Source organism: Chrysochloris asiatica, unplaced genomic scaffold (genome assembly GCF_000296735.1).
Source record: "Chrysochloris asiatica unplaced genomic scaffold, ChrAsi1.0 scaffold00058, whole genome shotgun sequence".
Taxonomy (NCBI): Eukaryota; Metazoa; Chordata; class Mammalia; order Afrosoricida; family Chrysochloridae; genus Chrysochloris; species Chrysochloris asiatica.
The window spans coordinates 3959598-3986567 of NW_006408576.1; the positions used below are offsets into that span (position 1 = coordinate 3959598).

Here is a 26970-nt window from a genome sequence, read left to right on the forward strand (position 1 = left end):
AGTGAGATACAATGATGATGCTAAACTCACATAATTTTAGAAAAATCACTTACATTTATATGCCTTTGAATGGAGAACTAAATTAAAAAAAGATTTAAAAACAAAACAGAAAACAACTGTTTTTGGAATGAACATTTCAAATTGAAGCCTGCCTGGGCTCCTAAAGTATTTTTCCAAAGACTCAAGTGAAAATGCAGACCCGGTTTAGAGAACCATCATGCTACAAATGTGGCAACACCTTTTTTTTTTTTTTTTTTTATTTAGAGTAAGATGTGTTAACATCCAGCATGACAAAATTTGTACAAAGTTCACAATTTAAAAATGAAGTATCACAGCAACTTGTGATTCCACACATTTATAGCAAAATTAAAATGTCAACAAATCCATGCCGTGTAGTACAAAAATAAATCAAACTTCAGTTCCACAGAGAGCACAATAAATAGTTTATACAAAATTCTGTCTTAATAAATGATTACTTAAATTAACTTAGAAATGAATATGAACAATAAGTTATAATAAATAAACTCTGATGACTCACAATAATTCCATATGAAAGATCAGCATTCTAATATGTGACACTTTTGTGATCCCTATATAATAGTCACAGATAACTTTTGATTTGATATTATGTACCAACATTAGATGAGCAGCAGATTTGTGCTTAAAATCCCTTTCCATTGTACATAGGTGATAACAATAAGAATCCAAAACTGATACTATCTATTACTCTACTAAAAGCATTACAATATTGGCAAAGAAGCTGCAGACACAATGCAGTGGGGGGAATGCATATGCCATTATGAACAATGGAGGGTCCTAAAAGGAGGCTAGGGCCCTGGACAATATATATGGCATCAGGTAAACAACAAGCACCTTGCTTCAGCTCTCAAAAAGGCAATTCTGAGCATGGCAGCTACAACTAATAGCACAACAGAAAGAGGGCGCTGTACAGAGAACATACTGCAGAGCCCCAAAGTAATTACATAATCTTTTTCCCAGCTAGTTATTAAAGTCCTCGTGGAAAACTGTAAGCTTTTGTACAGTGAACAGTATAAAGTGCCGCTGGGATATACATATATTTATACATATATATATACCGAGGTTGAGTATTGTATCAGAATATTTGTTGTGAGATCCCTGTAGTCTCCCTTAGCAATATTATTGGATCAGCCATGAGGGCTTCCTCTATAATTTGTCCAGGTTCAGTGTCACAAGGCTAATGACACAGGAATTGCACACCTCCGTACGGATATATAGGACAAGGTAAGTGCAAATAGTCAACTGGCACATTGTGGGGACAATGACCCTGTAAGTCCTGTTCTGCTAAAAATATTTTTATTTTTATTTTTACAAAACCCATCTTTTTTTTTTTCATAACAAAATTTTAAAGTACTTTTGTACTTTCTGCATAACATCAAGACATGGAAGGAAAAGAGATGCTATTAAAATGTAAATCAAGTTAACATCAGAAAACACAACACATCATCAAAGGTACTACTCAAAAGGGAAAAATGCAGCAATAAAAAAGTGGTCTTATGCATACATATAGTGCAGTCATTTGGAATCAAACAATCAAATCTTGAAGGTATAAACAAGTCTAAAATGATCTATTTTAAAGCAAAAAAAGTGCTGAAGTATATTTAGTTACTTTTAAACTCTGATTGCATTCATTCTTAGAATAGGTCACAAGAAATCAAACAACAAAGCTATGTAAATGCTATATGGTTGACTAATCAGCAACAAAAGTGAGAACATAAATGGCGTTTTAAGGGTACTTTGAATAGAACCAAGTATTCAAAGCCAAGGTTGGGGTGGGTGAGAGAAAAATCTTACTGAACAGCGTTTCCTACCAATCCAGGAGAGAATTCAGTCCAGTAACTAGAATACTCATAAATCATTTGTGTTGATCCCCCAAAGTAAAACAATGATAATAATCACTCTTGAAAGCTAAAAGGGGAAATCAATGCTCTTAAATTATCTTTTAATTTAAATTGAAAACACACAAATTCTGTTAAACTACAATGCAATAACAGTTCAGAGGGGCACAAAACTCTAGGGGAGATAAGAGAAGGTTGTTCCAAAGTTTACTGAAAATGAAAAAGGAAATCTTCATGTTGTCCACCTCTGACAAGTTCCTGTCTTAACTGAAGTTTCCATATTCACACCATGTAATGCTTAGGAGTTAATTTAAAAGTGCTGTTTAAGCTGCTTTGAATCTTCTGTCAAGTTTCCATGGCTTGATGTTGTCTTACAATAAATTACTTATTTCATTTCTTACAGTTAATCCATGCCATTTCCTTGGAATTCAAAAAACCTCATTTATTGCCCCCACCATACACCATCCTCCTAAAACAAACAAACAAAAAAATCACATAATATTTCCAAGCATTGTTCAAAAATAAAGCATTTTTGCAACCAATTCTTGCTATGAAACAATATGCACACAAAATGTAGTTCTTAAATTTCATAAAATCCTCCAACATGAGGCAAAATGATAGTGTTTTAAAAAGTAGCTGCAGGACTGCAACATTGTCATTCAAAGCTGTTTTTTTTTTTTTTTTTTTTTTTCTGTCCATTTCAGTTCAAAATACTAAAACATTTAATCACTAAAGCATTAAAAAGAATTTACACTCTATTTATTTTTGATCAGCTTACCTCTTCAGAAATATATATACCCCAAAAATGTGCATACATTAGCAGCTATAAACATTACATGGCATATCACACTATGTCAGCTTATATGAAAACGTACAAAATGTGAATGTATTCAAAAACTATTCTGCAGTTACTATCTTTAAAGCAAGACATAAAATCATTGTGAAGTCTTGTAAGCATAACACTGTTTCAAACAGAAATAAATATATAACACTTTCTGGTAAATTACAGCAGCAAAAAACAAGAGGCATCCTTTTTTAAGCAAGATTTTCATCACTAGAGCAGCTGTTCAGACCTGAATTCCTCTCACAGCCTGCTTTATATTTTCCAGTAGGGCTTTATTTTCTGGACTCTGATAACGATCTTGATTTGTATACATGTCCGTCAAAGTAGTCACGTAAGCATCAAAATTTTGTTCATTGATTGGATCCTACGAGATATTAAATAGTAGTTCATATACAACTTTTATTTTCTTAATAGTATATTCACATAAGCATAAAATAGTATAATAGCATAGTGCTATCATTTCATCATATTTAAAATGCCTATTTAGAGCATATTTAATTTTATGGGATACATTGGATTAACCCCACAAGGTTATTTAGCATTATGGTTTTGGGGTGGTAACCACAAATATCCAATGGTTGAAGAACCATAAAAATAAATAATAATAATAATAAAGACATCTACTTTATGTTGTGAACTGTGGAAGATCGCCAAATTCCTTATCTTGCACTCTCAATCACTTACCATATGTGGGAGCTGGATATTAGCTAGACTATGAATTAAAGACTGGCTTAAATTGGCCAGTTCATGAAGAAGAGACTCATTTTGCTGTTCAATTACTTTGTTCTCCTCTTCTATCGTCTTCAGGTTGCTCTCCATTGTGGTAATCTAAAACGCACAAATTTGTGTAACATGTAATATAAGGCAAGCCGTTAGGGAAGCATGCGCTCTTGCAGTGAGTGACAACAGTCCTATCAGATGCAAAGGAAAAACCTTTTTGCTTAAATAAAAAGGCTTCAAAGTGAAGAATTTCTCATTTTAAGGGTTTGATTCATTACGCTAGAAAATTTGGCAACTTGGCTATAACGGCTTGTCTTTCTGAGGTGGAATTAATGTAAGGTAGGTTCTTGGGTTGTTTCAACTTTCATTCAATGTTTAAAACATTCTGTTTGTTGTTGTACATATTATCATATGACTATTCTTCCTGGTGTGGCACTGTGGGTTAATGTGTTAGACTGCAAAGCCGGTTTGTACTGCAAGCTCGCTGGTTCAAGTTCATCAGCCGCTTTTCGAAAACCCTATACAGGGTCCTATGGGTCGGAACCGACTTGACAGCAATTAACCAAAACAACTCTCCTTTATACTATCCTGTACCCTCCACTGGCTTGAGGGAATTGCATTCTAAATGTGGGTTAGTATTTTAATGACTTGCTTCCAACAAAACTCTTTTTCAGTCTGAAATCTAATTTTACAATGCCCCTGAGTGGTGCAAAACTGTTAATACTCTCTGCTGTGAACTTAATGGTTGTAAGTTCAAGCCAACCCAGAGGCTTCTTTGAAGCTAGACCTAGTGATTTACTTCTGAAAAATCAGCCATTGTAAACCCAGTGGAACATAGTTCTATTCTGACTTACACCTAGGAAATTGACTCAGCAGCAACTGAACAATCCTAAAAATTGAGTTATTTATGGTATTTGTTACTGTCTACTCAGCTAAAGATCATGTAGGTAATCTGCTTTTATCTACATATGTTGACATTTATTCTTTTATAGACCAGTTGAAGGCCCATCATGAATTCCTGTCCCATTTATTACTCTTGACTCCATCTATAATGAGCTTCTCTTTGCTTCTTTCACATCTTTTTATTATTCTTCAGCAATGTATTTGTTTACTGTGCCTTTTCCTGTCATGCTCTCTCCCTTTATTTCAGTACCTTATAATATCTGAGTTCCTCTTTCATCAACCTAAATCCCAGACTCTTTGCTAGAAACCAATGGTGTCACCTTTGGTAACCGCCCTTCAGGTGGTGCCTACTTATGTATGGTGTTCCTCCTTTTAAAAGGATTTAGTTGTCCACATTGTTTTCTCAGTAACTTAGCCCTCAATATCATATGGGTTTAAAATTCTTCATTTATAATGTGCAATTTTCTTTTTTGTTTTTCTTGTCATTATCAAATTAATATTCCCATCTCAAAGATTCATTTGATAAAAATAACAAATTCATGGATTTTTGTATGAGCTGATCCACCTAGCCTAGTCCATTCAGTTTTAGTTAAAGACTCAGGAGGGCAGTTTTTCCTCACTTTTTTTTCAAAGTGGATTTATAACTCTTTGTAGGGCATTCTCTGTTATACTCAGAGCTGACGGCAGCCAGCTAGTTGGGTAAATTACTGGAGAATATCAATTTGAACAGATATGGGCTTTCCATGTTTGAAATATAATTTAAGAATGTAGCATACTTATTCCATGGTACACTGGATTTTAATTAGAAGGAAAATGCAGAGGAAGAAGCACAGTAGAAGAGCAGGAATAACAAAGATTTACATATTTCCTAGAGGAGAGTTCACCTATATAACAGTATGTCTTGCCTTGGTCATTTCTCAGCTTCCTAATTAGACCTACCAGTATCCCTGTGGTTCCTTTTAATCCTCTGCCTTCAGAAAGTCTTTCTGGGTTACTCTAGCAACATATGCCTTTTACCATTATGTTGTTCTCCAATTATTTTATATGTGTCCGTCTTATTTCCAGGAGAATGAATAGGGCAATATAATTGACTTCCTGGGCAAAGACCCTCCCTTAGGTTATGTCTTGGGCTTCTTAGTAACCCCTTGCTAGGGGTCAATTTGTTTGTTAATTGCCTGACTGCCCCCAACCAGTACTAATGGTGATATATTTTTGATAAATTTCTCCTTCAACTTATTTCTATACTGAAAAAGCTACAACCCTTACCAGAAGGGTGAAGTGTCTTCCTGTGATCCCTAAATTCAAAAGGAATTATGCCATAATTTTCCACATTGCTTTATTAAAGTTGTTAGCTAAGGCTCACACTGGTGAGCACTGGGTGACCCACACTGGGTGAGCATACTTATACATTTTTTGTGCTTCTCAAGAGCAGAAAAAATATTTTCTTGGAGTCAACAGTGGAGCAAAATATCCAGTCTAAAGAAATATACAGTCAAAGCTTTGGTTACATAGGGCACATTGGTGTACCCTGGATGCTATAAATGGTATGTATTGGCCTGTTCTGGCTGAGGAAAATTAGAATCTTCTGAATGAGAAGAGCATACCTAAGATATGCAATTTTTCAGAAGGGATGTCAGAAAATGTAGACCTCACTATTGAAAAATAGACCCGCTGATATATGGTGTACATCACAGCCTTGGCTCCATCAAAGTGTATCCCCTTCCCTCTGAATTATCTGACTTTCTAATTCATACACTTAAACTCCCAACATCTCATTTAGGGTCCTCCTTGCTCTTATTCACTTACCTGATGTCTTTCTCTAGGATGCTAAAAAAATAAGAGTCTAAGTGATGTTACTGGATTCAGCTTTATTAGATTAGTTGGGCAAATCTTGAGCACTGTTTTTTTAAAAAATAGGAATAACAATAGCTGTCCAATGTGAATCTCTTATGAAGATGTGCAGAGGTTTTTGCAATAAGAAGACATTTGTTACTCCTAAGGATTGGATCTAGTCCAAAGGATCCAAACTAAAGCAAATCAACATAAGACGTGCTTGATATTAGCCAACACCACACGGTCCTAATGGTGACTACAGCACTACTAAAAAAGGTGATTGAGAAAAGGTGCATGTCTTTAGCCCTTCCTGTATCTGAGAAAGGGAGTCCTGGTTTGGCACTGTGAGTTAATGTGCTGGACTGCAAAGTCATTTCAACTGCAAGGTTGGTAGTTCAAGCTCACCAGCTGCTTCTTGGAAACCCTATACAGGGTCAGTATGGGTCAGAAGTGACTTGACAGCACTTAACAACAACAACAGCATATCTGAGAAGGAGGCTGATTCATGTTTTGGAGGGAGATGCAGAGGTAGGACAGAAGGCAGGCTTCTGAGGATGCCTTAGTTTCAGAACATTCTAGGGCAATCATGGATACCAGATGTTTCAGCAATGTCTAGAATTAAAAAAAAAAAAAAAAAAAGCTTCAATGATACTTCTGTTCACAGGTATATAAATATACAAGGAAAGACCTTGGCATAGTATACAGGGCTCTGAACTTGGATTAGGAGACCTGGACTAGAATCCTGGCAATGTGGTTCTACGCCACCCTATAACTTTTCTTAGCTTCAGGAAAAGGAAGACAAATTTATCATTGGCAGCATTTCCAATGTACTAATCTGAGTCAGGAGTCCTGGTGTGGTGCTGTGGGTTAATGTGGCAGACTGCAAAGCAGTTTGAACTGCAAGGTTGGTGGTTCAAGCTCACCAGCTGTTCTTCGGAAACCCTACACAGGGTTACTATGGGTCGGGATCGACTTGATGGCATTTAACAAGAACAACAAATCTGAGTCAACGTTTTTGTGGCAAAGAGAAGAACTTGCTCAGAAAGGTGAATTCTCTGTTGATTCTCTATTTTAAAAAATAAGACTGCACAAATTGCTAGCTACAGGTACCTTGCATATTTTGAGATCTTTTCAAGAATGTTGTCATTATGAGCAGTCAGGCTGATAAATGAGTCTAGGTCAAGTCCTTCTTGTTTACACAGACAAATTTACACCATCTCACTTTTTGGACCTAAGTAAGCATTTCATAAAAAGAGCAGTATTTGTTCTAGACTTACTGCTGTTGTTGTTGTTAAGTGCCTTTGAGACGGTTCTGACTCATGGCTACCCTACATAGTGTTTCCAAGGAGCGGGAGTTGAAAAAGTGAAGTCCACAAGTCAAATCCAGTCTGTTGCCTATGTTTCTATAATCTGTGAGCTAAGGATGTTGTTAAGTTCAAATTTCAGAGTTGTCCATATAAGGTTTTTCTTTCAATCACATATTGTCTATGGCTACGCCCAAGATATATAGGGCAGATCTAAGTCATTAGGACAAAGACCATGTGGTCCAAAAGTCTAAAATGGCTACTATCTGGTCATTCACAGAAAAAGTTTACTAATCCTGGTATTGGCTGAGTACTCAGGATGGTCTGGTATGTTTAACAAACTTTTTCAGAATAAGCACAAAATATGTAATTATTCTAAGATGTAAATAGTGGAGAGACAGAAGCAGATAAATTCCAGTAATGAATCTTTGCTAAGGGAAAAATGCCTTCTACCATTAGCATGGAGTCCTGGTGTGTGGCACTGTAGTTTAAGCCCTGGATTGCTAACAGAAAGGTTGGTGGTTCAAACCCACCAGCCACTCCTTATGTGTTGGAACTGACTGGACAGCATCTAACAACATCAACAGCATTATATATATGGACACAAGTTATTTGAAGTCCAGGTATATGCTTGAAAATGAATAGAAATTGGTATTTAGGAATTATAAAGAGGCTGGATTACTTAGAGAAAGTTTAGGTCACAGGTAGAACAGTTTATAATCTAGTAAGTGATGCAGAAATACTGTGACCCAAGACTATAATCACAAGCTAAACTATCATTAATAAGATGCTTACCATTAGATCATTTAGCCCACTAGACAGACTCTAAGTAATGTTTCAGTTCATTGTTGTTGTTATGTACTGTGGATCGGTTCCGACGCATAGAGACCCTGTATAGGGTTCCCGGCTTAAATCTTTATGGGAGCAGAAAGCCTCATCTTTCTCCCATGGAGCAGCTGGTAGTTTCAAACTGCTAACCCTGAGGTTAGTTAGCTGCCTCAAAATACTACTATTCATTTATTTTCTAATTCTTAGTCCCCACTTTCCTAACAAAACTATGCTGGATCTGACCATTTCACCAATAGACAACTGTATTAGTTGGAAACATATTCCCTATTTCTCTCTCCCTGCCAAAGTTTTGTTTTTGTGCCTCCCTATGCCTGAAATAAGGAGCTCTGGTAGCACAGTGGTTACGAATCAGGCTGCTAACCTCAAGGTCAGCAGTTCGAAACTACCAGCCATTCTGCGGGAGAAAGATGAGGCTTTCTGCTTCTGTAAAGATGTACAGCCTAGGAAACCCTGTGCAGGGTCACTAAGAGTCAGAACCGACTTCACGGTACTTAATATGACTGAAATGTTCTTCTCCCATTTGCCCCATCTTTGTCTGCTGAAATCCTACATTTCTTTTTAGTGCCAATTTGAAAGACTGTTCCTTCCTTAAAGACTTTGATAACAAGGGTGGTGTGGTCTCTCCAACCGTTAAGACCATCCATGTTCACACTTTCTATTTTACTTCTCTCACTGTACCTGGTTATATTATTGCTTCCATTCTTGTCTTAGACTCACTTTGTGTGCCTTGTTGTTGTTGTTGTTATTAAGTGCTGCTGAGTCGGTTCTGACTCATATTGATCCTTTATAAACTTTCTCAGGAGCAAATGGTGGGTTTGAACCACATACCTTGTGGTTAGCAGTCCAATGCTTACCCTACAGTGCCACACAAGGGCCCCTTGTGTTTCTTAGAGTGATTTTTTTTCCTCAGCTCTATAATAAGCAATTTCTAGATATTCTATGAGGGCAGAGAATGAGTTTTATTACTATGTATTTCTGTGCTTGAGTCCATGGTAATAATAAATAGTCAATAAATGCATGTGAAAGTTGAACAATGAATAAGGAAGACTGTAGAAGAATTGATGCATTCAAGTTATTTTATTGGAGGAGAATATTTAAAAGTACCATGGACTGCCAGAAGAACAAACAAATCTGTGTTGGGAGAAATGCAGCCAGAATGTTCCTTGGAAGCCAGGATGGTTTCATCTCTCATACTGTTGACATATTATCAGGAGGGACCATTCCTTGGAGAAGGCCATGCTTGGTAAAGCGGAAGGTCAGCTAAAAAGAGGAAGGCCCCAAACATGATGAACTGGCACAGTGGCACAGCAATGGGCTGAAGGGTAACATTGATTGTGAGGATGGTGCCAGAATGGCCAGTGTTTCATTATGTTATTTATAGGGAATCTATGAGTTGAAACTGACTTGATAGCACCTAACAACCACAACATCAACAGCAGTATGTAAAGCAGATGAAAGGGAAACTATTGGGGAGCATCAGAGCCCACTTCCAAGGGCTCTTTCTGGAATTCTTTGGAGGGTTTCTTTGTCACTTCTATGGAGTCAAAGTGCTCAGAATGGTCTCTTACATCCTCAAATCACTCTGTTGCAAGGGAAAATGTCATACGAGTCCTTGTTTATTCCATAAGCATCTTGCTGGTTGTTTTTGCCTTTTATAGGTTTGGATTCTGGAAAAAAGCTGCATTCCCTTTATTATCTTGTTATTGTTGTTCACTGCCATCAAGTTGATTCTGAATGATGGTGACCCCATGTGTGCACATAGAACTGTTTTCCGTAGGGTGTTCAAAGCTGTGATCTATGGAAGCAAATCACCAGGCCTGTCTTCTGAGGGGCTTATGTTTGATTCTAACCACAACTTTTGGGTAGTAGTCAAGTTCATAACTGTTTGTAACCATGGACTCCTCCCTGTGTCATAATGTGATTTAATTTGTTAAGTGGCCCTATGGGGAAACTTTGTCTTGATCTCCAATCAGACTTAACAAAAATATACAGAAATAAGGCATCATCTCCCATTCTTGAAATAGTTAAACTAAGGGAATGAGAGTGTGAAAATCAGCAGCAAAGCATCAAAACCTTTAATGTTTCTGCATATTTGAGACAAGTAAGAAAGCTTCTATACAACACTTAAAGATAAAGGATGAAGTGAAAGGAGCTAACAAAGGAGAGTATGTGTTACTTTATAAGCCTGAAAAGCCAGGTAGAAAGCAGCAGATAACTAACCATATGGGCGGGGATGGGGTGGGGGTGGGAAGATATAAAGGAAATTTGCTAAGGCATCATCAGTGCATGTTATTTTCTATTGCTTTCTATTAAGTTTTGCACAAGGTATAGCCCATTTAAGAAATACCATGACTTTATGTTGCCTGTGCTACCAGCTGCGTAGCTCTGTATTTGAGATTGATCTTCAATATCCATCCTTCCCAGTACTTGAGCACTGGACTCCAGCATCACAAACTGTAATGTTTAGGGAAGATGTAGCTCTGTGTATCCTTAGCACTGTGAACTATATTTATGTATTCTGAGCTCAGTTTTAAGATGTTGGGCTTACCTTTCATAGTATAAGCAGCTCCACTCCAAGGCACATCTTTCATTGGCCAAGTCAATGACAATAAACATTAACCCTTAAAATTAATTTTGACACCAGATGCAAACAGATGCAGCTAGAAGCAAATATTCACCTCTGATATCAAAAAAAGTAGAAAAGCTAGTGATAGACAAATTGATTCCCGAAGAGGAAAGCCAAGCATGCACAGTGGTTTATCATATATTTCTAGTCTAAATGTCTCTTCAACCAAAGAGGATTCATGATCTTACAAATTCTTCACTAAAGGGACACTTAGCCCTAGATGAGCTCAGCCATTTATCCTGATTGGCCTTTGCTATGTTCTAGCAGTTACAGCCTCACTCACAGCTGGAGGGTAAGAACAGTTTGTGGGAGGAAGAGGGATAGAGTAGTTTTCCATCAATCAATGATTGCAAAACAGCGTGGGACACATTTCTTGGGTTTTTGTAAGGTACAATAGTTTGAAAACTGTTTTTCAGTGATGTTAACTGTGAACTTGATAAAAGAAAATTCTGAGTCATCAGGAAATGCTTGAAATGTGCCATCTAGAGCGGAAATAATAATTTAAGATGTTCAGCCTTATGAATAGAATAAAACATTTGGACTGCTAAGAGAAAGGTCAGACTCACCACTCACAACATGAGAGAAAGAAAAAAAAACTGTCTGCTCCAGTAAAGGTTTACAGCCTTGGAAAGCCAAGAGAGCAGTTCTATGCTGCCCTATAGGGTGGCTATGTGTTGGTACCAACTAGACAGCAGGTTTTGTTTGTTTGTTTGTTTAATGCTTGAAACTACCCAGTAGACTGTGATCTTAACACTAAGATAAGAAAATTCTGAGTCATCAGGAAATGCTTTGAAATGTTTCATCCAGAAGGGAAATAATAATTTCAGATGATCAGCATTTTCAACACTATGAACAGAATAAAACATGAGGATAGTTTTATTTTGTTTTTAAGGAGCCCTGCTGGTAAAAATGGTTAAGTAGTCAGCTGCTAATTGAAAAGTTGGTAAAACAGAACCCAGCCAATGGCTATGTGGGAGGAAGAACTGGTAATGTACTTCCATAAAAATTACAGCCAAGAAAATCTTATGGAGCAGTTCTTGTTTATCACAAGGGGTTGCTATGGGTTGGAATCAACTCACTATGATATCTACCAGCAACAAAAATTGATATTTTTACCTTAACCAATCAAACAAATTATTGCTGATTTAGTCATCTCATGTTCTATACCAGAAAAGATATTCATGAACTACATTTGTGGCTATGCAGTCCTCTGACCTAAAGGCATCCTCCATGAACCTGGCTGAGAAAAACCACACAGCTGTAACTTTATTCTTCAGACCCAAAACATAGGGCAAGTCTTATGGAAAGGTCCAGTCTGTTTTGTTTTTGTTGTTAGGTGCCATCGAGTCGGTACTGACTCACAGCAACCTTATGCACAGCAGAACGAAACACTGCCCCATTCTGGGCCAACATCACTATATCGTAGCCACGCTTGAGCCCATTGATGCTGCCACTTTGCCAATCCATCTCACTGGGGTCGTCCTCTTTTTCTCTGACCCTCCACCTTACCAAACATGAAATCCTTCTCCAGATAATCCTTTCCTCCTGAGAATATGTCCGAAATATGAGAGATGAAGTTTGGCCATCCTGGCCTCCAAGGAACACTCTGGCTGCACTTCTTCCAACACAGATCTGTTGGTTCTTTTGGCAGCCCATGTCACTTTCAATATTCTCCTCCAACACCATAACTCAAATCATCCATTCTTCTATTGTCTTCCTTATTCACTGTCCAGCTTCTGCATGTATATGAGGTTATTGAAAATACCATGGCTTGGGTCAGGCGCACCTTAGTTCTCAAGCTGATATCTTTGCTCTTAAACACTTAAAAAAGATTTTTGTGCAGCAGATTTTCTTAGTGCAATATGTCATTTGATCTCTTGACTGTTGCTTCCATGAGTATTGATAGTTGATCCAACAAGAATGAAGTCCTTGACAACTTCAATCTTTTCTCCATTGATAAAAATGTCATTTATTGGTCCAGTGGTGAGGATTTTTGTTTTCTTTACATTAAGATGAAATCCATACCAAAGGCTGTGGTCTTTGATCTTTATCAGTAAGTATTTTAAGTCTTCTTCACTTTCAGCAAGCAAGGTTGTATCATCTACATATTGCAGATTGTTAATGAGTCTTCCTCCAATCCTGATGCCACATTTTTCTTCATATAACCCAGCTTCTTGGATGATTTGTTCAGCATACAAGTTGAATAAGTATGGTGAAAGAATACAAACCTTTCTTAATTTTAAACCATTCAGTGTTCCCATGTTCTGCTCGAACAACTGCCTCATGAGCACAATTAAGTGTTCAGGAATACTCATAGTTTGCAATGTTGTCCATAGCTTGTCATGATCCACACAATCAAAAGCCTTTGCATAGTCAATAAAGCACAGGTAAACATCTTTCTGGTATTATCTGCTTTCAGTCAAGGTCCATCAGACATCAGCAATGATATTCCTCATTCCACTTCCTCTCCTGAATACAGCTTGAACCTCTGGAAGTTCTATGGCAATATATACTTGCAGCCATTTCTGTATTACTTTAGTAAAACTTTATTTGCATGGGATATCAAAGATATTATCTGTAGATTTCCACATTCCATTGGGTCACCTCTCTTTGGAATGGGCACAAATACAGATCTCTTCCAATCAGTTGGCCAGATACATGTTTTTCAAATTTCTTGGCACAGATGAGTGAGTGCCTCCAGTGCCACCTCATTTTCTTGAAATATTTCAAGTTTTATTCCATCAATTTCTGGTGCCTTGTTCTTTGCCAATTCCTTCAATGCACCTTGGACTTTGTCCTTCGGTATCATTGGCTCTTGATCGTATGTTACCTCTAGAAACAACTGAACATCAACCACTTCCTTTTGGTACAGTGACTCTGTGTATTCCTTCCATCTTCTTTTGATGCTTTCTGCTTCACTCAATAATTTATTATTCACTCAACAACTTTTCAATAACAAAAGTTGAGGCTTGAATTGTTTCTTCAGTTACCCCAGCTTAAGAAATGCTGAGCGTGTTCTTCCTTTTTGGTTTTCTGAACCCAGATCTTTGTACATTTTGTTGTAATATTTGGCTTTATCTTCTCGAGCTGATCTTTAAAATTTTCTGCTCAGGTCCTGTACCTCCTTATTTCTTCCATTTGCTTTAGCATCTCTACGTTGGAAAGCAAGTTTCAGTGTCTCTTCTGAAATCCATTTTGATCTTTTCCTTCTTTCTTTTCTTCTTAATGACTTTTTGCTTTCTTCATGTATGATGTTCTTGATGTCTTCCACAACTTTTCTCTCTTCTGGTCTTTAGTCTTTAGTTTTTAACACATCAAATCTGTTCTTCAGATGATCTCCAAATTCAGGTGGGATATATTCAAGGTCATATTTTGGCTCTCATGGACTTTTCTTCATTTCTTCAGCTTCAGTTTGAATTTGCATATGAGCAGTTGATGGTCTGTTCCACAATCTGCCCTTGGCCTTGTTTTGACTGATGATATAGAGGTTTTCCACTGTCTCTTTCTGCAAATGTAGTCAATTTGATTTCTATATATTCCATCTGGTGAGGTCCATGTGTACAATCATCTCTTATGCATTCTAAAGAATGTATTTGAAATGAGCAAATCATTGATTTTGCAGAATTCTATCATGCGATCTCCAGCATCATTTCTCCACCAAGGCTGTATTTTCAAACTACTGATCCTTCCTCTTTGTTCCCAACCTTTGCTTTCCAATCTCCAGTAGTGATCAATGCATCCTGATTGCATGTTTGATCAATTTCAGATTGAAGAATTTGATAGAATTCTTCTATTTCATCCTCACTGGCTTTAGTGGTTGGTGCATAAATTTGAATAATAGTGGTATTAACTGGTCTTCCCTGTAGGCACATGGATATTATCCTATCACAGACAGAGTTGTACCAGACTCATAGTGACCATAAAATGTGGTTTCCAAAACTGTAAATCTTTACAGGATTGGGCAGCCTTAATTTTTCTCCTGTGTAGTATATGTTTGGTTTGAACTGCTGACCTTGCAGTTAGCAGTCCAAGGCCTAATCACAGTGCCATTAAGGCTAGGATGGTATCAAACTATTTAGCAGCAATAATCATGAGCAGGTAGACCTATTTCTATAGTTTGCTTCACCCTTATACTTGGCAGGGAAACAAGGAAATTCCATTCAGTTATTTTGGTGAGGCCACGTCTCCTGAGATGTTCCCATTCTTGTGACCACCCCCACTCTCCATACCCATCCCTAGGAGTGAAGTCTGCTGTACAATGTGTGGAAGCGATAGGCAGCATAGTGGAGCTGTTGATCACTAATGGCTACCGTTATTAAACCTTGGGCAGTTTACACAATCTTTCGCAGCAATAGTTTCTTTATGTATTAGAGATAATAAGAGGACCTACCTTGAGAGGTTGTTAGGAGGACTACATTAATCGATCCATGCCAAGCCTTTTGGATAGTAATCTCATATAACAAAACAGAGTAAATGATAGCTGGTAGCACTGCCATCATAATCACTAGCTCTCTGGACTCACTCATAGTTAACTGAACTAACTTCAAATAACCTGCAGAAGCTTCTTCTAAGAATATTCAAGAGCACTGCCTACTATTGGAAAAGTGCCCTCTTTGGGATAGACTGTTCTAAGTCCACAATGATGGAGCCGGAGTATAGATACATTTTCTAGTAGAACAGAAATACATCCCTTACCTGTGTTAACACAGTGGAGGGGCTATCTTTATGAGCAATGAAAATTGACTCCATAGAACCCACATTAGATGATTCAAAGGCTAATGTAATGCTTAGCAGGGTAGCTAAGCACATTAGGCAGTACCATTGGCTTGGAAGAAAGAACTGAATACAGATTCCATCTTGACCAATGGTGAGTTATAACCTTGGGGTAGCTGAAGAACTTCAGATTTTCCATCTGTAATATGTAGTAGTACTTACCTTGCAGGCCATTGGTGAGAATGAAATGAAATTACAGGCAGTCCCTCTCTTACTAATTTCTGATTTATGGACAACTTCTATTTGCCATTTAATATTATGTAGGTTTGCCCTCATTTTGAAATACTTGAATCAGCCCCTACTCATAACAAATTCTTCATCACAATCACATGCAGCTTTTAAATCCTTGACAAGGATTGGTGCCTTTTCATGGACTAAAATAAGGCTAAATTAAAACCATATGCACCCATTCTGACTTGCTTACAAATTCTTAGACACAGTCAGGAACAGATGTCATTTGGAATCTGGTGACTGACCATGCTTGACTCAAGTTAATTTGATCTGTGGCACTTATATTTATCAAGATGCTCAATAAATGTCTCTTCTTTCCCTCCTTCTTCAATGCAGGCCTGCCAGCTGCACATCTTTGTGCAGCCTGTGTTCTGAGGTTCTGAAAATTTGCTCATGCATCAAAGATTTTCCACGAAACCCAGGCACTGATTGGTTGTCCTAGGTACTGTTGTTGTTGCTATTAAGTGCCATTAAGTTGGTTCTGACTCATTGTAACCCTGTTTTGGGTTTCGGAGGAGTGGCTGGTGAGGTTGAACCACGGAACTTGTGGTTCAAAGTGACCTTGCAGTCCAGCACATTAATCCATAGCGCCACACCAGGACTCCTGTTCTATGTAGTAGGTATTCCTTTTTTGTAAGGTTGATAATACTGACTGTCACAAATATAGCAATTCAATATTATTAAAGTCCTAAACTATCTTGAAGGATCTCTAGTGGTGTAGTGTGTTACATGTTGGGGTGCTAATCACAAGGTCAGCAGTCGCTCCTCAGGAGAAACCCTATATAGGGTCACTAGGACTCAGAACCAATTCGATGGCACACTATGACCAAACTATCTTGGAAAAAAAGCAACCAATCTGCTGCTGATATAGGCCATCCTCTGGGGATGATTATTCACAATGGTATTTCTTTAAAAACAAACAGAAAACAAGAAAACTGATTGTCTCTCTGTTACAGCAAATAACACCACTTATATTATTTTAGTGGACTCCTGATGTGGCATTGTAGGATCAGCACTGGACTGGGAACCACAACATCAGCAGGTCAAACCCAACAGATGCCCCTTGGGAACCTACCAGGGTTGCTATTAGTCAGAACTGACTGGATGGCATTTAACAACAACAACATATTATTATTTCAGTAGAAGACCAACATGTAAAAAAGTAAAGGATCAAAAAGATCAGTAAAGAAAAAAAAAAGGGGGGGTGGCACCTCTTCTAAAGACTTGTCATGTTCCTCTGGCATAATGGTATATATATAAAGCTAACATTTAGGGCTTCAAAAAACTGTTACCTGAGTTCTGAGTTTAATCATATCAGCTTCCATCTGAGAATTGGACTCATTTAGCTCCTTGATTTCTTCATCTAATTGTTTGATTTCTTCATCATTTTCTATACCTGTAATGAGAAATATAAGAACATTAAAACTACCATATGTGAAAGTACTACAGCTAGGATTTTGAATTTTCTTGGCAATTGTGGGGAAGATACATGTTATGAATTGAAATAAAAAAATGATTTGCAGCTTGTGTCATTTTCTGTTCCTAAATCTTCTTATCCCCAATTTAGAAATCTAAGAAAAAGAGGAAAAAGATGAGGAAGAAGGAGAAGGAAAGAAGAAGGAAGAGGAGAAGAGAAAGATTAATTGAAGGCATAAAATGCAAAGAAGCACAGGCATTCAAAGGTAAAATGCCCCTCTAATGCCAGCTAAGTTTTGGCTTAAGAAGAGAGACATAGTTAACTTGGAAATCAATCATTAGGTCTGGAAAATAGAGAAATGGAACATTAATAAATGTTGAGTTATTTTAACATTTTAACTTTAAGGATATCTTCCAAATCACAGAACAGGAATAATTAGTCAGAGTCTCAAAGACTTGACCCTTTGAAAGAAACCATCTATTTTTGTCCAGGAGTTTTTACTAGTTCAGCCATTTATTGCTGCGTTCATTATTCATATGCACATGTGCTCACACACTCATTTCCTCATCCAGTCACTCTGTGAATGTGCAGTCTGGGTCAGGCTTTGTGGGTATACCTGCATACAAAACTGACCCATCTCTACTCTCAGGGTATTTATGTTTTGGCTAGGAAAACAGATAACTGTTATAACCAAGAGTAGAACTCAGTATTATATACTTATTTATGAAAATAATACAGTCTAATGTAAAAGTGACTGACCTCGGAGACAGTGATAGCTTCTAGGTAGGTGGGTATAAAAGAATTTTCTGGATATATAACATTTAACTAATTGAAAAACAAAAAACAAAAACTTCACATTTGGAATGTGGAAAAATGTATCAATTGACAAAATTAACAAGCTGCATTGGTTACGAACCTTAAGGTCAGCAGTTTGAAATTACCAGCTGTTCTGTGGGAGAAAGATGAGGCTTTCTACTCCCATAAAGATTTATAGCCACGGAAACCCTGTACAGGGTCGCCATGAGTCGGTTCCAACTCCACGGCACATAACAACCAACAGCAACAATAGCTTTGCTACAATGAAAGCGCCCAGCAATGTGTTTCTCTGCTCATCTTTATGACCGTGACAGGTAGAAAGTAGTGTTGTGCCTGATGGCTGACAATGAGCATGAACACCTGAAGATGTTGGAGTAGATTCCTCAGTCTTTCCATATGTGGGTACAAGAGCAAATTATTCTATTTACAGAGGACATTTTCAATGCCTAGTCATCTGATAGCGTAGTGGTTACGAATCAGGCTGCGAACCGCAAGGTCCGCAGTTCGAAACTACCAGCTGCTCCGCGGGAGAAAGATGAGGCTTTCTACTCCCAGCCTCGGAAACCCTGTACAGGGTCGCTATGGGTCGAAACCGACTCCACGGCACTTAACAACAACAACAAGTCATCTGGGCTGCTAAACAGATCAGCAATTTAAATCTACCAGCAGTTTTGTGGGAGAAACGTGAGGCTTTCTGCTTCCGTAAAGATTTACAGCCTCAAAAACCCTATACAGGGTCGCTATGAATTGGACCCAACTCCGTGGCACACAACCACCACCACCAGTCATCTGATGGTTCTGTCTGATGACTGCCAAAATCACATTGTTGTTGTTAGGTGTCGAGTCAATTCAAACTCATAGTGACCCAGTGTACAACAGAATGGATGTTGCCTGGTCTGTGCCATCCTTACAGTCTTCGTTATGTTTGAGTCCACTGTTCAGCCATTGTGTCAATCCATCTCACCGATTGTCTTCCTCTTTGTTTGTTGACCATCTATAAAGCATGATGCTTCTCCTGGGACTGTTTCCTTCTGATTATGTGACCAAAGCACATGAGATGAAGTTTTGCCAGCCATCCTCTATTCTAAGAAGCATTCTTACTGTACTTCTTCCAACACAGATTTGTTTATTCTTCTAGCAGTCCATGGTATAGTCAGCGTTCTTCAAAAACGCCATAATTCAAAGGCATCAGTTTTCTGTTGTGCGTATGAGATAATTTAAAATTCCAAGACTTGGGACAGGCACACCTTAGTCTTCAAACTGACATCTTTGCTCTTTAAAGAGGTCTTTTGTAGCAGATTTGCCTAATGCAATATGTCTTTTGATTTCTTGACTATTTGTTCCAAGAGTGTTGATTGAGGATTTAAGTTGCTTGGCCTTGATCAAATTATTTAGCCTCTTTGAATTTCCTTCTCTTCATAGGTAAAACGGAAGCTGCACAACTTGTTGGGATATTAATGTGATAAAATATACATAAGTTCCCAACACAGTGCTTGGCCTCGGAAGTGTTCAATAATAGTTAGAGCTGCTTTCCTTAGTTTTTTATAAAAACAAAAAATGTAAGAAAGAAAAACACATATCACACTTAAAAACACTTCTCTGCTAGAGGTTTGGCAAAAAAAAAGAAATAAAGCAAAGGAGAGCACAACTTTAGGCAGCAAACGAACAGGCATATAAAGAACTTTTTTTGCAAAGGTGTTCTGGAAGAGCAACTGCTGATAACTCCAATTTACACTTGGCTGCTCAAAGATAACTGAGGGCTAATTCATTATATGAGATCATTCAAGGTGATCAAGGAAATAATGATAATCTTGTGGGTGAGAGGGTAGGGGGCAGAGATGAAAGCAGACTCTTTCTCAAGTTAAAATAAATAAAAGAAGTATTTTAGAGCTAGAAAGGAGATTCAAGGACATTTAAAGTAATTCTCCTTTTCAAATAAATGCTTGAGGAAAAAAATCTATAATCTTTGTGTGGTGCTGTGGGATAAACACTGAATTTCTGAGCATAAGGTTGCCAGTTCAAACCCATCATTTGCTCCTAGGAAACCCTATACAGGGCTGCTAGGAGTCCAAACCAACTCCATGACACTTAACAACTTAAAGACATGAATGTCCTCAAGTCAGCTTCTGCAACTTAATAGTGGTTTCTAAATGAGGAAGGTGGGTGTTCTTGACTCATCTGTCACACATGCAAACATAAAAGTGACCTCAAATAGATTTTGCATTCATGATACTTGATCAAAGACAGAAAGAGATAGTGAGACAAAGAGATGGATATAGTCTTTTCCATATTTATAGCTTGTTGTTATGTTGTCAAGTGATATCTTATATAAGATTTCCACGTGTTGTCATAGCAACCGGTATAGCATTCCCAAGGGGTAGCTAGAGGTTTGAACCACCGACCTTGGGGTTAGCAGTCCAGTGCTTGTCCTATAGCACCATAGCAGGACTCCATATTTATAGTGATGGTAACATGCAAGTTGTAACAATACAACAAACTGATAAACAGGTGGTAGACTAGATCCTTAAAAATGAAAAGAGTTGGTTCTATGTTGCCCCAATATAAATAGTAGTCTTGGTGTGACGCTGTAGGATGAGCTCTGAACTGCTATTATAGCTGGTGGTGATGGTGGTGATAGGCTGTGGAGTTGGTTCCGACTCATAGCATAGTTAGGGCAACATGAAAGCAAGTCTTTTGACTTTTAAGGATGCAGTCTACAGCCTGTTCATCAGTTTGATGTACTGTTACAGCCTTAAAGTTGTTAAGATGTTGAAATAGGTCATGGCTATTTTAACCTATAGTTGACAGGTTATTGTAGAGCTTCTAGAATAAAACAGTCTAGAAAGATAGTCTGGGTCACTACTTTGGAAATTATCAACTGATAAACCTTATCACAACAGAATATTGTCTGATATAGTGCTGGAAGATTAACCGTCTACATTGAAAGTTACTGAACAATAGTCAGTGTACTGAAACATACCAGTAGTCACAAAGTTTCATTCTGTTATGCATAGGGTTGTTTTGAGTCTGAACTGACTGGATTCCAACTCACAACAACAATAATTGCAATGGAAAATGAAAAGTACAAAGTATTTGTACTTTTCTTTGGTGGGAGAGAGAAGATTCTTTGCAAGAGGAAATAAAGTTAGTTAAGAGGGTAGGTGACAAGGGATACTACAGTAAGGAAAAATGAAGTTAGTTAATGAGAAACTGAAACCTCAGAAAACAGGATTCAAGGAAATGGCACATCCCCAGGCACTGGAACCAGAACAGCCCACTGACAAAAGGGGTTGTTGTTGTTAAATGCAATTGAGTCAGTTCCTACTCCTAGGGAGGCATAGCTGATGAATTTGAACCACTAACTTTACAGCTCAAACCGACCTCGTGATTCCGTGCATTATCCTATAGAGCCATACCAGGACAAAGGGATGTATATTGAACCAAATTGTGCCTGGGACTCCACCTTCTCTCCTTCCGCAAGGTGGATGCCTGTTCTTAGCTCTCTGTGTAAGAATGTCTGTGCTTTTAATAAACCTTTCTTTCATTTCCCTAAGCCTTTTGTTTTTCTATCTTCTTTTGCAGAGTGTGTTATGCCTTCCCGGTTCTTTGGAAGGGTAGTAACACTGTTCTATGGAGGACAATTCAATCCTGACACTTCTTTATTTCTTTCTCTTTTTGAAAATGCAATGCTATCCAACTGCTCTTTTCTTCATTAATGAGTAATACATTTTGACATACACTCAGATCAATTGATCTAAAAATGTTTGCTTTAACAACAGGGTTATTTTAGTGTAAAATGTTATGCAAATTAACTTGGAAAGTCCCTGGCACATCATAGTCAGAGCTCAATAAGTATTGCACCTTAATGATTGAGACTTAATCACTGATACAACTGGAGACTGGTTATCCTAGTGTCTTAAAAGTAGGTCATTTGCTACTCCACCCGAGATTATATAAGCTAGTCTGAAGACTTCTTGAAGACCAGTTCTGATTCATAGTGATCACATGTGCCTGATAAAGTTTTTATGGATGATTTTCTGGAAGTAGATTGCCCGGACTTTCTTATGGCATCTCTGGGTGCTCTCAAACCTCCCGCCTTTTGGCTAGCTGCCAGGTGTATTAACTCTTTGCATCACCCAAGAAGGAAGGGATTGTCTAATTAATGTCCATTTCTTTAGCGCCTAATTGTGTGTTGAAAATAAGTGAAGTTGTGGTGAGAAAGAATGCTAGGCTTAAAAGAATCCAAGCCTTTAAGATACAAATATCATATATTTTATTATGGTAAATCAATTGGTCACATGCTAGGACCAATTATTTTGAGCTTGTCATTGGCATAAGCAACACTTTTGTAGGCAGATTCATACTAAGCTAAGGTAGTTGTCTCTCATGCTTTGTTTAATATTGAAAATAGATGGCTAAGTGGCAGACTATGTTGTTTAAGTTCTGCCAATTGGTTCCAACTCATATGGAGCCTGTATAGGGTTTTCTGAGTCTTTAAATTATTTTGGGAGCAGAAGCCTCATTTTTCTTCCATGGAGCAGCTGGTGGGCTCAAACTGCCCTCTCTTAATGATAGCAAATTTCATTAGATTAATTTCACTGATAGATTAGGGTGCTATTCTGTCGGGAGCCAACCCCCTATTGCCGTTAGACACAGTCCCGGCAAAGAAGAAGCATCAACACTGCAGATGTATTTTGGGAAATCACCCTTTATCTCTCTTCTTTGGGATGGTTCTGATTCCACTTGTGGGGATATGTTATATTGCTACATTTACGGCTCCTAATATGGGTTCTGTAGAAAAGCATGGATTTAGGGAAAAATCAGTCTTGCATAAATTGGCTCAAGTTTACAGGAGCAGATTCAAAGGAGATTTTAAAGAAACACCCATAGCCTGACAATTTAATGAATGTTATAGAAGAACAATTGAACTAAATAAATGCTGGGAAATTTTCATGGGCTATGACTAGAGTCTTGTATAGGTTAGAGAATAGGTAACTAAAGGGGACAATGGGCTAGTGTGGGGTAAGAAAATTAATAAATAACTATAACTTGTAACAGGAAAGGAATTTAATTAAGATGTTAAAAGTAGATATGACCTTTACAAAGAATAGGAAAAAACAGTCTGTCACCTATAAGAATGATGAGAACAGGGAGGAAACTTGTGGTTTATGAACTTTAAAATAAAGGTTACATAAAATTCAAGAGATTCATTATTAAACACTATGTAAGGATATAGGAAAAGAATGATATAATAAAATATGTAATCAATATGAGTAATGATCTAAAAATGAAATCATGAAATGTAGGAAAACACTTTGAGGCACTCTGTAACTTGAACTATAAAATAAAGATGTTGCTAAGCCGGAGTGAGCTCTCCTCCTCCAGCCAACTAAGCAGAGATGCCTTGATTACTTTCACTTCACCTTCTCCGTGTCTCCTTCCAAACCCCTGGACCTGTGAGAGCTGGACTCCAGCACTATTCAGATTCTGTTTCATTGTAAAGTGATTATTTGAGGGAAGAGCCAACCATTAAGCAATGCTATAGTTTAGGAGCATCAATAGTTCCTCCTGAAGATCATTTTTGTAAAATGGATATCTTTTTAAATATATATGCATTCAGTCCAGAAATGACCCATGTTTTGTGGGATTTGAAGAGTATATTTGCTTGGTGTATATGTTAAGAATGTACGTACAAAATTTGATATGGGACTTACAGGTGAATGGCCAAGAACGTTTACTTCATTAGTTTCCTATATGGAGGTGAAACTTCAAACCAAACCAAACCAAAAATAGGCTGAGGTGTTGGCATATCTGAAAAAAATGACTTGAGACCTTAATAGGAATTCTATTTTGAATTCAGCTAAGGTTTTCATTTCTACCTTTCTATAGAAAGCCATTCCACCTTTTCCTTGTGAAAGTGTTACTGTTCTAATAAAAAAGAAGACAAGAGTCAGAATTTCTAACACTGATAAAGAACTGCTTGGTGCTTATTAAGAATGTTTATGCAGCTGTCTTCAGAAAAGTCAATTAATTGGCAGACATTACAAAATAGAACTGATAATGTTAAATAAAGCTAAAAACTATAAGCAACTTTATAGTCAAAACAAATATATGTAGCAACTCTTTATTACTCATCTTCACTCCCAAATTAAATTTTCACGTGTTGGGAGTTAATAGCATTTCTGCTTAATTTCTTTGCAAAATTGTAACTAAATAAAAAGGCTAATCTCAGCTATACAAGTCTTAACTCTTTGTAACACACAAAAAAGTGAAGATTGGTGCTTTAATATGCGAAAATGAACTACTTGTATCTTAATTGCTCCATGAATCACTTGGTGAATCGCCTAAACACTGCACACTACATATGAAATAGGCATTTCAAAGGCACCTGAACACAATAGATTCAACCTTCACTTCTTAATCAAATGAATTAGTTTTTGCACGGCAAGGACTTCAACTAAAATGACAGGGAGCTACAATCAGTCGCAAAACCCCCACATAAACATGTTTGCACTCTGTGCTTTAGAAATGTTACCTTAGTCAAGTTGTATCAGGAGATAAGGATTTACTAATACCAGGCTAAGAATTAATGTCTAGGAAGTTTGTACTTTGACAACTCCTTGAAAAATTCCCTCTGTTTCCCTGCACTTCCCTTTGATGGTGGTGTGCCATGGATTCAGTTCCGACTTATAGTGACCCTCTACAGGGTTTCCAAGGCTGTAAATCTTTACGGGAGCAGAAAGCCTCATCTTTGTCCCACGGAACAGTTGGTAGTTTGAAACTGCTGACCTTGCAGTTCACAGCCCGATTCGTAACCACTACGCTACCAGAGCTCCTTATAGGAAGCCATTTATGTTTCTTGCTTTACAAAATGAAAACCCACTGATTCCCCTGCACGCCAGACCATAAGTCCCATCTTCTTGTAGGCTACAGTGTAAATAACCCTATTTCATAAAATGTAATTATTCCTTCAATAGTATCTTTTATTTTAATTTCAAATGGAGTGTCACTCTAGTGATTTCATTGTGACACATGGTAAATCAAACTTCATATAATTCCTATTCATCTTTACAGTCTTCCTTGTTGTTATTAAGTGTGGTCAAGTAGGTTCCAACTCACAGCAACACTGTACAGCGTTTCTGAGGAGCAGCTGGTGGATTTTAGCCACTGACCTTAGGGTTAGGCATCTCAGTGCTTATCCTATAGAAGTTCTACTCTAAAAATGTGACATGTTTGCTAAATAGTAGCTGCAAATTAAAATGTTTCTAAGGAGTCCTAGTGTGGTGTTGTGGGTTAATGTGCCAGACTGCAAAGCTGTTTGAACTGCAAGGTCGGCGGTTCAAGCTCACCAGCTGCTCCCCCGGAAACACTATACAGGGTCGCTATGGGTCAGAATCAACTTAATGGCACTTAGCAACAACAAGGGTAGCACTATGAGAACAATGGGACATATACAGCTTTTCTTACTCCTTTATGCTTCTCCTGAGGCCTCTGTGATGTTTCGCTCTAGGAATTTATACATGCTAACGACCAGCTGTTCTGCAGGAGAAAGATGAGGCTTTCTGCTCCCGTAAAGATTTACAGCTTCGGGAACATTGTACAGGGTCGCTATCAGTCGGAACCGACTACACAGCACATAACCACCAATGAAGGTTTGCATCAACAGAGACACTTAGAGGGCAAGGGAATGGATCTTGTAGATAGATGCAAGCAAATCCTTCAGGCAGCTGGACAAGCTGAAAATAAAAGAAAAGAAGGAAGGAAAGAGGATAGGTGCCGTCTTCATTCTTTTACTGTTGTGCAGCTGAGTGTTCCTCTTATTCTGCTCATACCAGAATGCTCCCTAGAAATGAGAGTGGTGAGATTTTTGGACATGTCATCAGAAAAGGCCAAGCACTAGAAAAGGGCATCAGGTTTAATAGAGAGTCAGGGAAAAAGAGGGAAACCCTCAAAAGAGCCATATTGACAAAATAGCCACAAGCATGGGCTCAAAGATCTCAAAGATGATGAAAATGCGGGATAGGGCAGTTTTATTCTGTTATATGTAACATACCATAAGTCAGATCTCACTCCATGGCAACTAACAACAACAACAACAGTTAAGACTTACAGAGGGTAAGAGGAGTGAGGACTTGAGTCAGGAAAAGGCAAAGGAAGCAATGTCTGCTCCCAGATTCTTGGGGATAAAGTTGCTTAATGTTGAAGGCTCTTTTTAATTTAGGTGTGTGATTCTAGTGAGTAGGGAAGTCTAGGAGATGATTTTTGGAAAGACTGAGTTGAGTAGATTTACAGGTATGATTAGAATTCTTTGTTTCTGCACTATAGCTGTCCTTAGTCCTGGAGGAATGAAAGGATACAAGAACTGAGGTTGTATTGTATAATTTTGGGCTTATTTCCATGTACAGATGAAACGAAAAATATGAAAAGACTGTGGTTACCGTTACTGGCCCGCTGTTTGATGGTTAGCATTTGTTCTCCAGACAGCTTTGCTTTCTTCATTGCTGATGTGGCTCTGGGGCATCCTGACAAACTGAGGACAAGAAATGAAATCGCCCATTATTCACAAGTCTAAGGAAAGCCTCAAAGTTCAGCAGACAGAATGGTCAAAACAAAGCACAACCACAACATTATTTTATTAGGCCAGTTGTCCATGAGAAACTTCTAAAATGGAAAAAAAAGGGAAAAACCAATGTATATAGAATGCCCAGTTATATACACATCAAGATGAAAAATTGAGTGCATACTGTATAATCTTTATGTTTGTATATTCATATACA

General features: G+C 37.8%; 1 protein-coding gene across 3 annotated transcripts in view; it reads right to left on the reverse strand.

Annotated features, from left to right (window-relative positions):
* Positions 1-252: 252 nt before the first annotated feature.
* The window catches only part of MYT1L (myelin transcription factor 1-like), a 399784-nt gene continuing 373066 nt past the window's right edge, over positions 253-26970 (reverse strand). The window contains exons 18-21 of one of the 3 annotated variants that reach the window (XM_006863965.1): positions 26632-26723; positions 17247-17356; positions 3406-3549; positions 253-3085 (exon numbers count right to left, since the gene is read on the reverse strand). In XM_006863965.1, coding sequence (XP_006864027.1) covers positions 2945-3085; positions 3406-3549; positions 17247-17356; positions 26632-26723 — 487 coding nt within the window. In that variant the 3' untranslated portion in view covers positions 253-2944. The remainder of the gene's footprint in view (positions 3086-3405; positions 3550-17246; positions 17357-26631; positions 26724-26970) is intronic. The other 2 variants (XM_006863966.1, XM_006863964.1) reach the window with 2 other exon arrangements.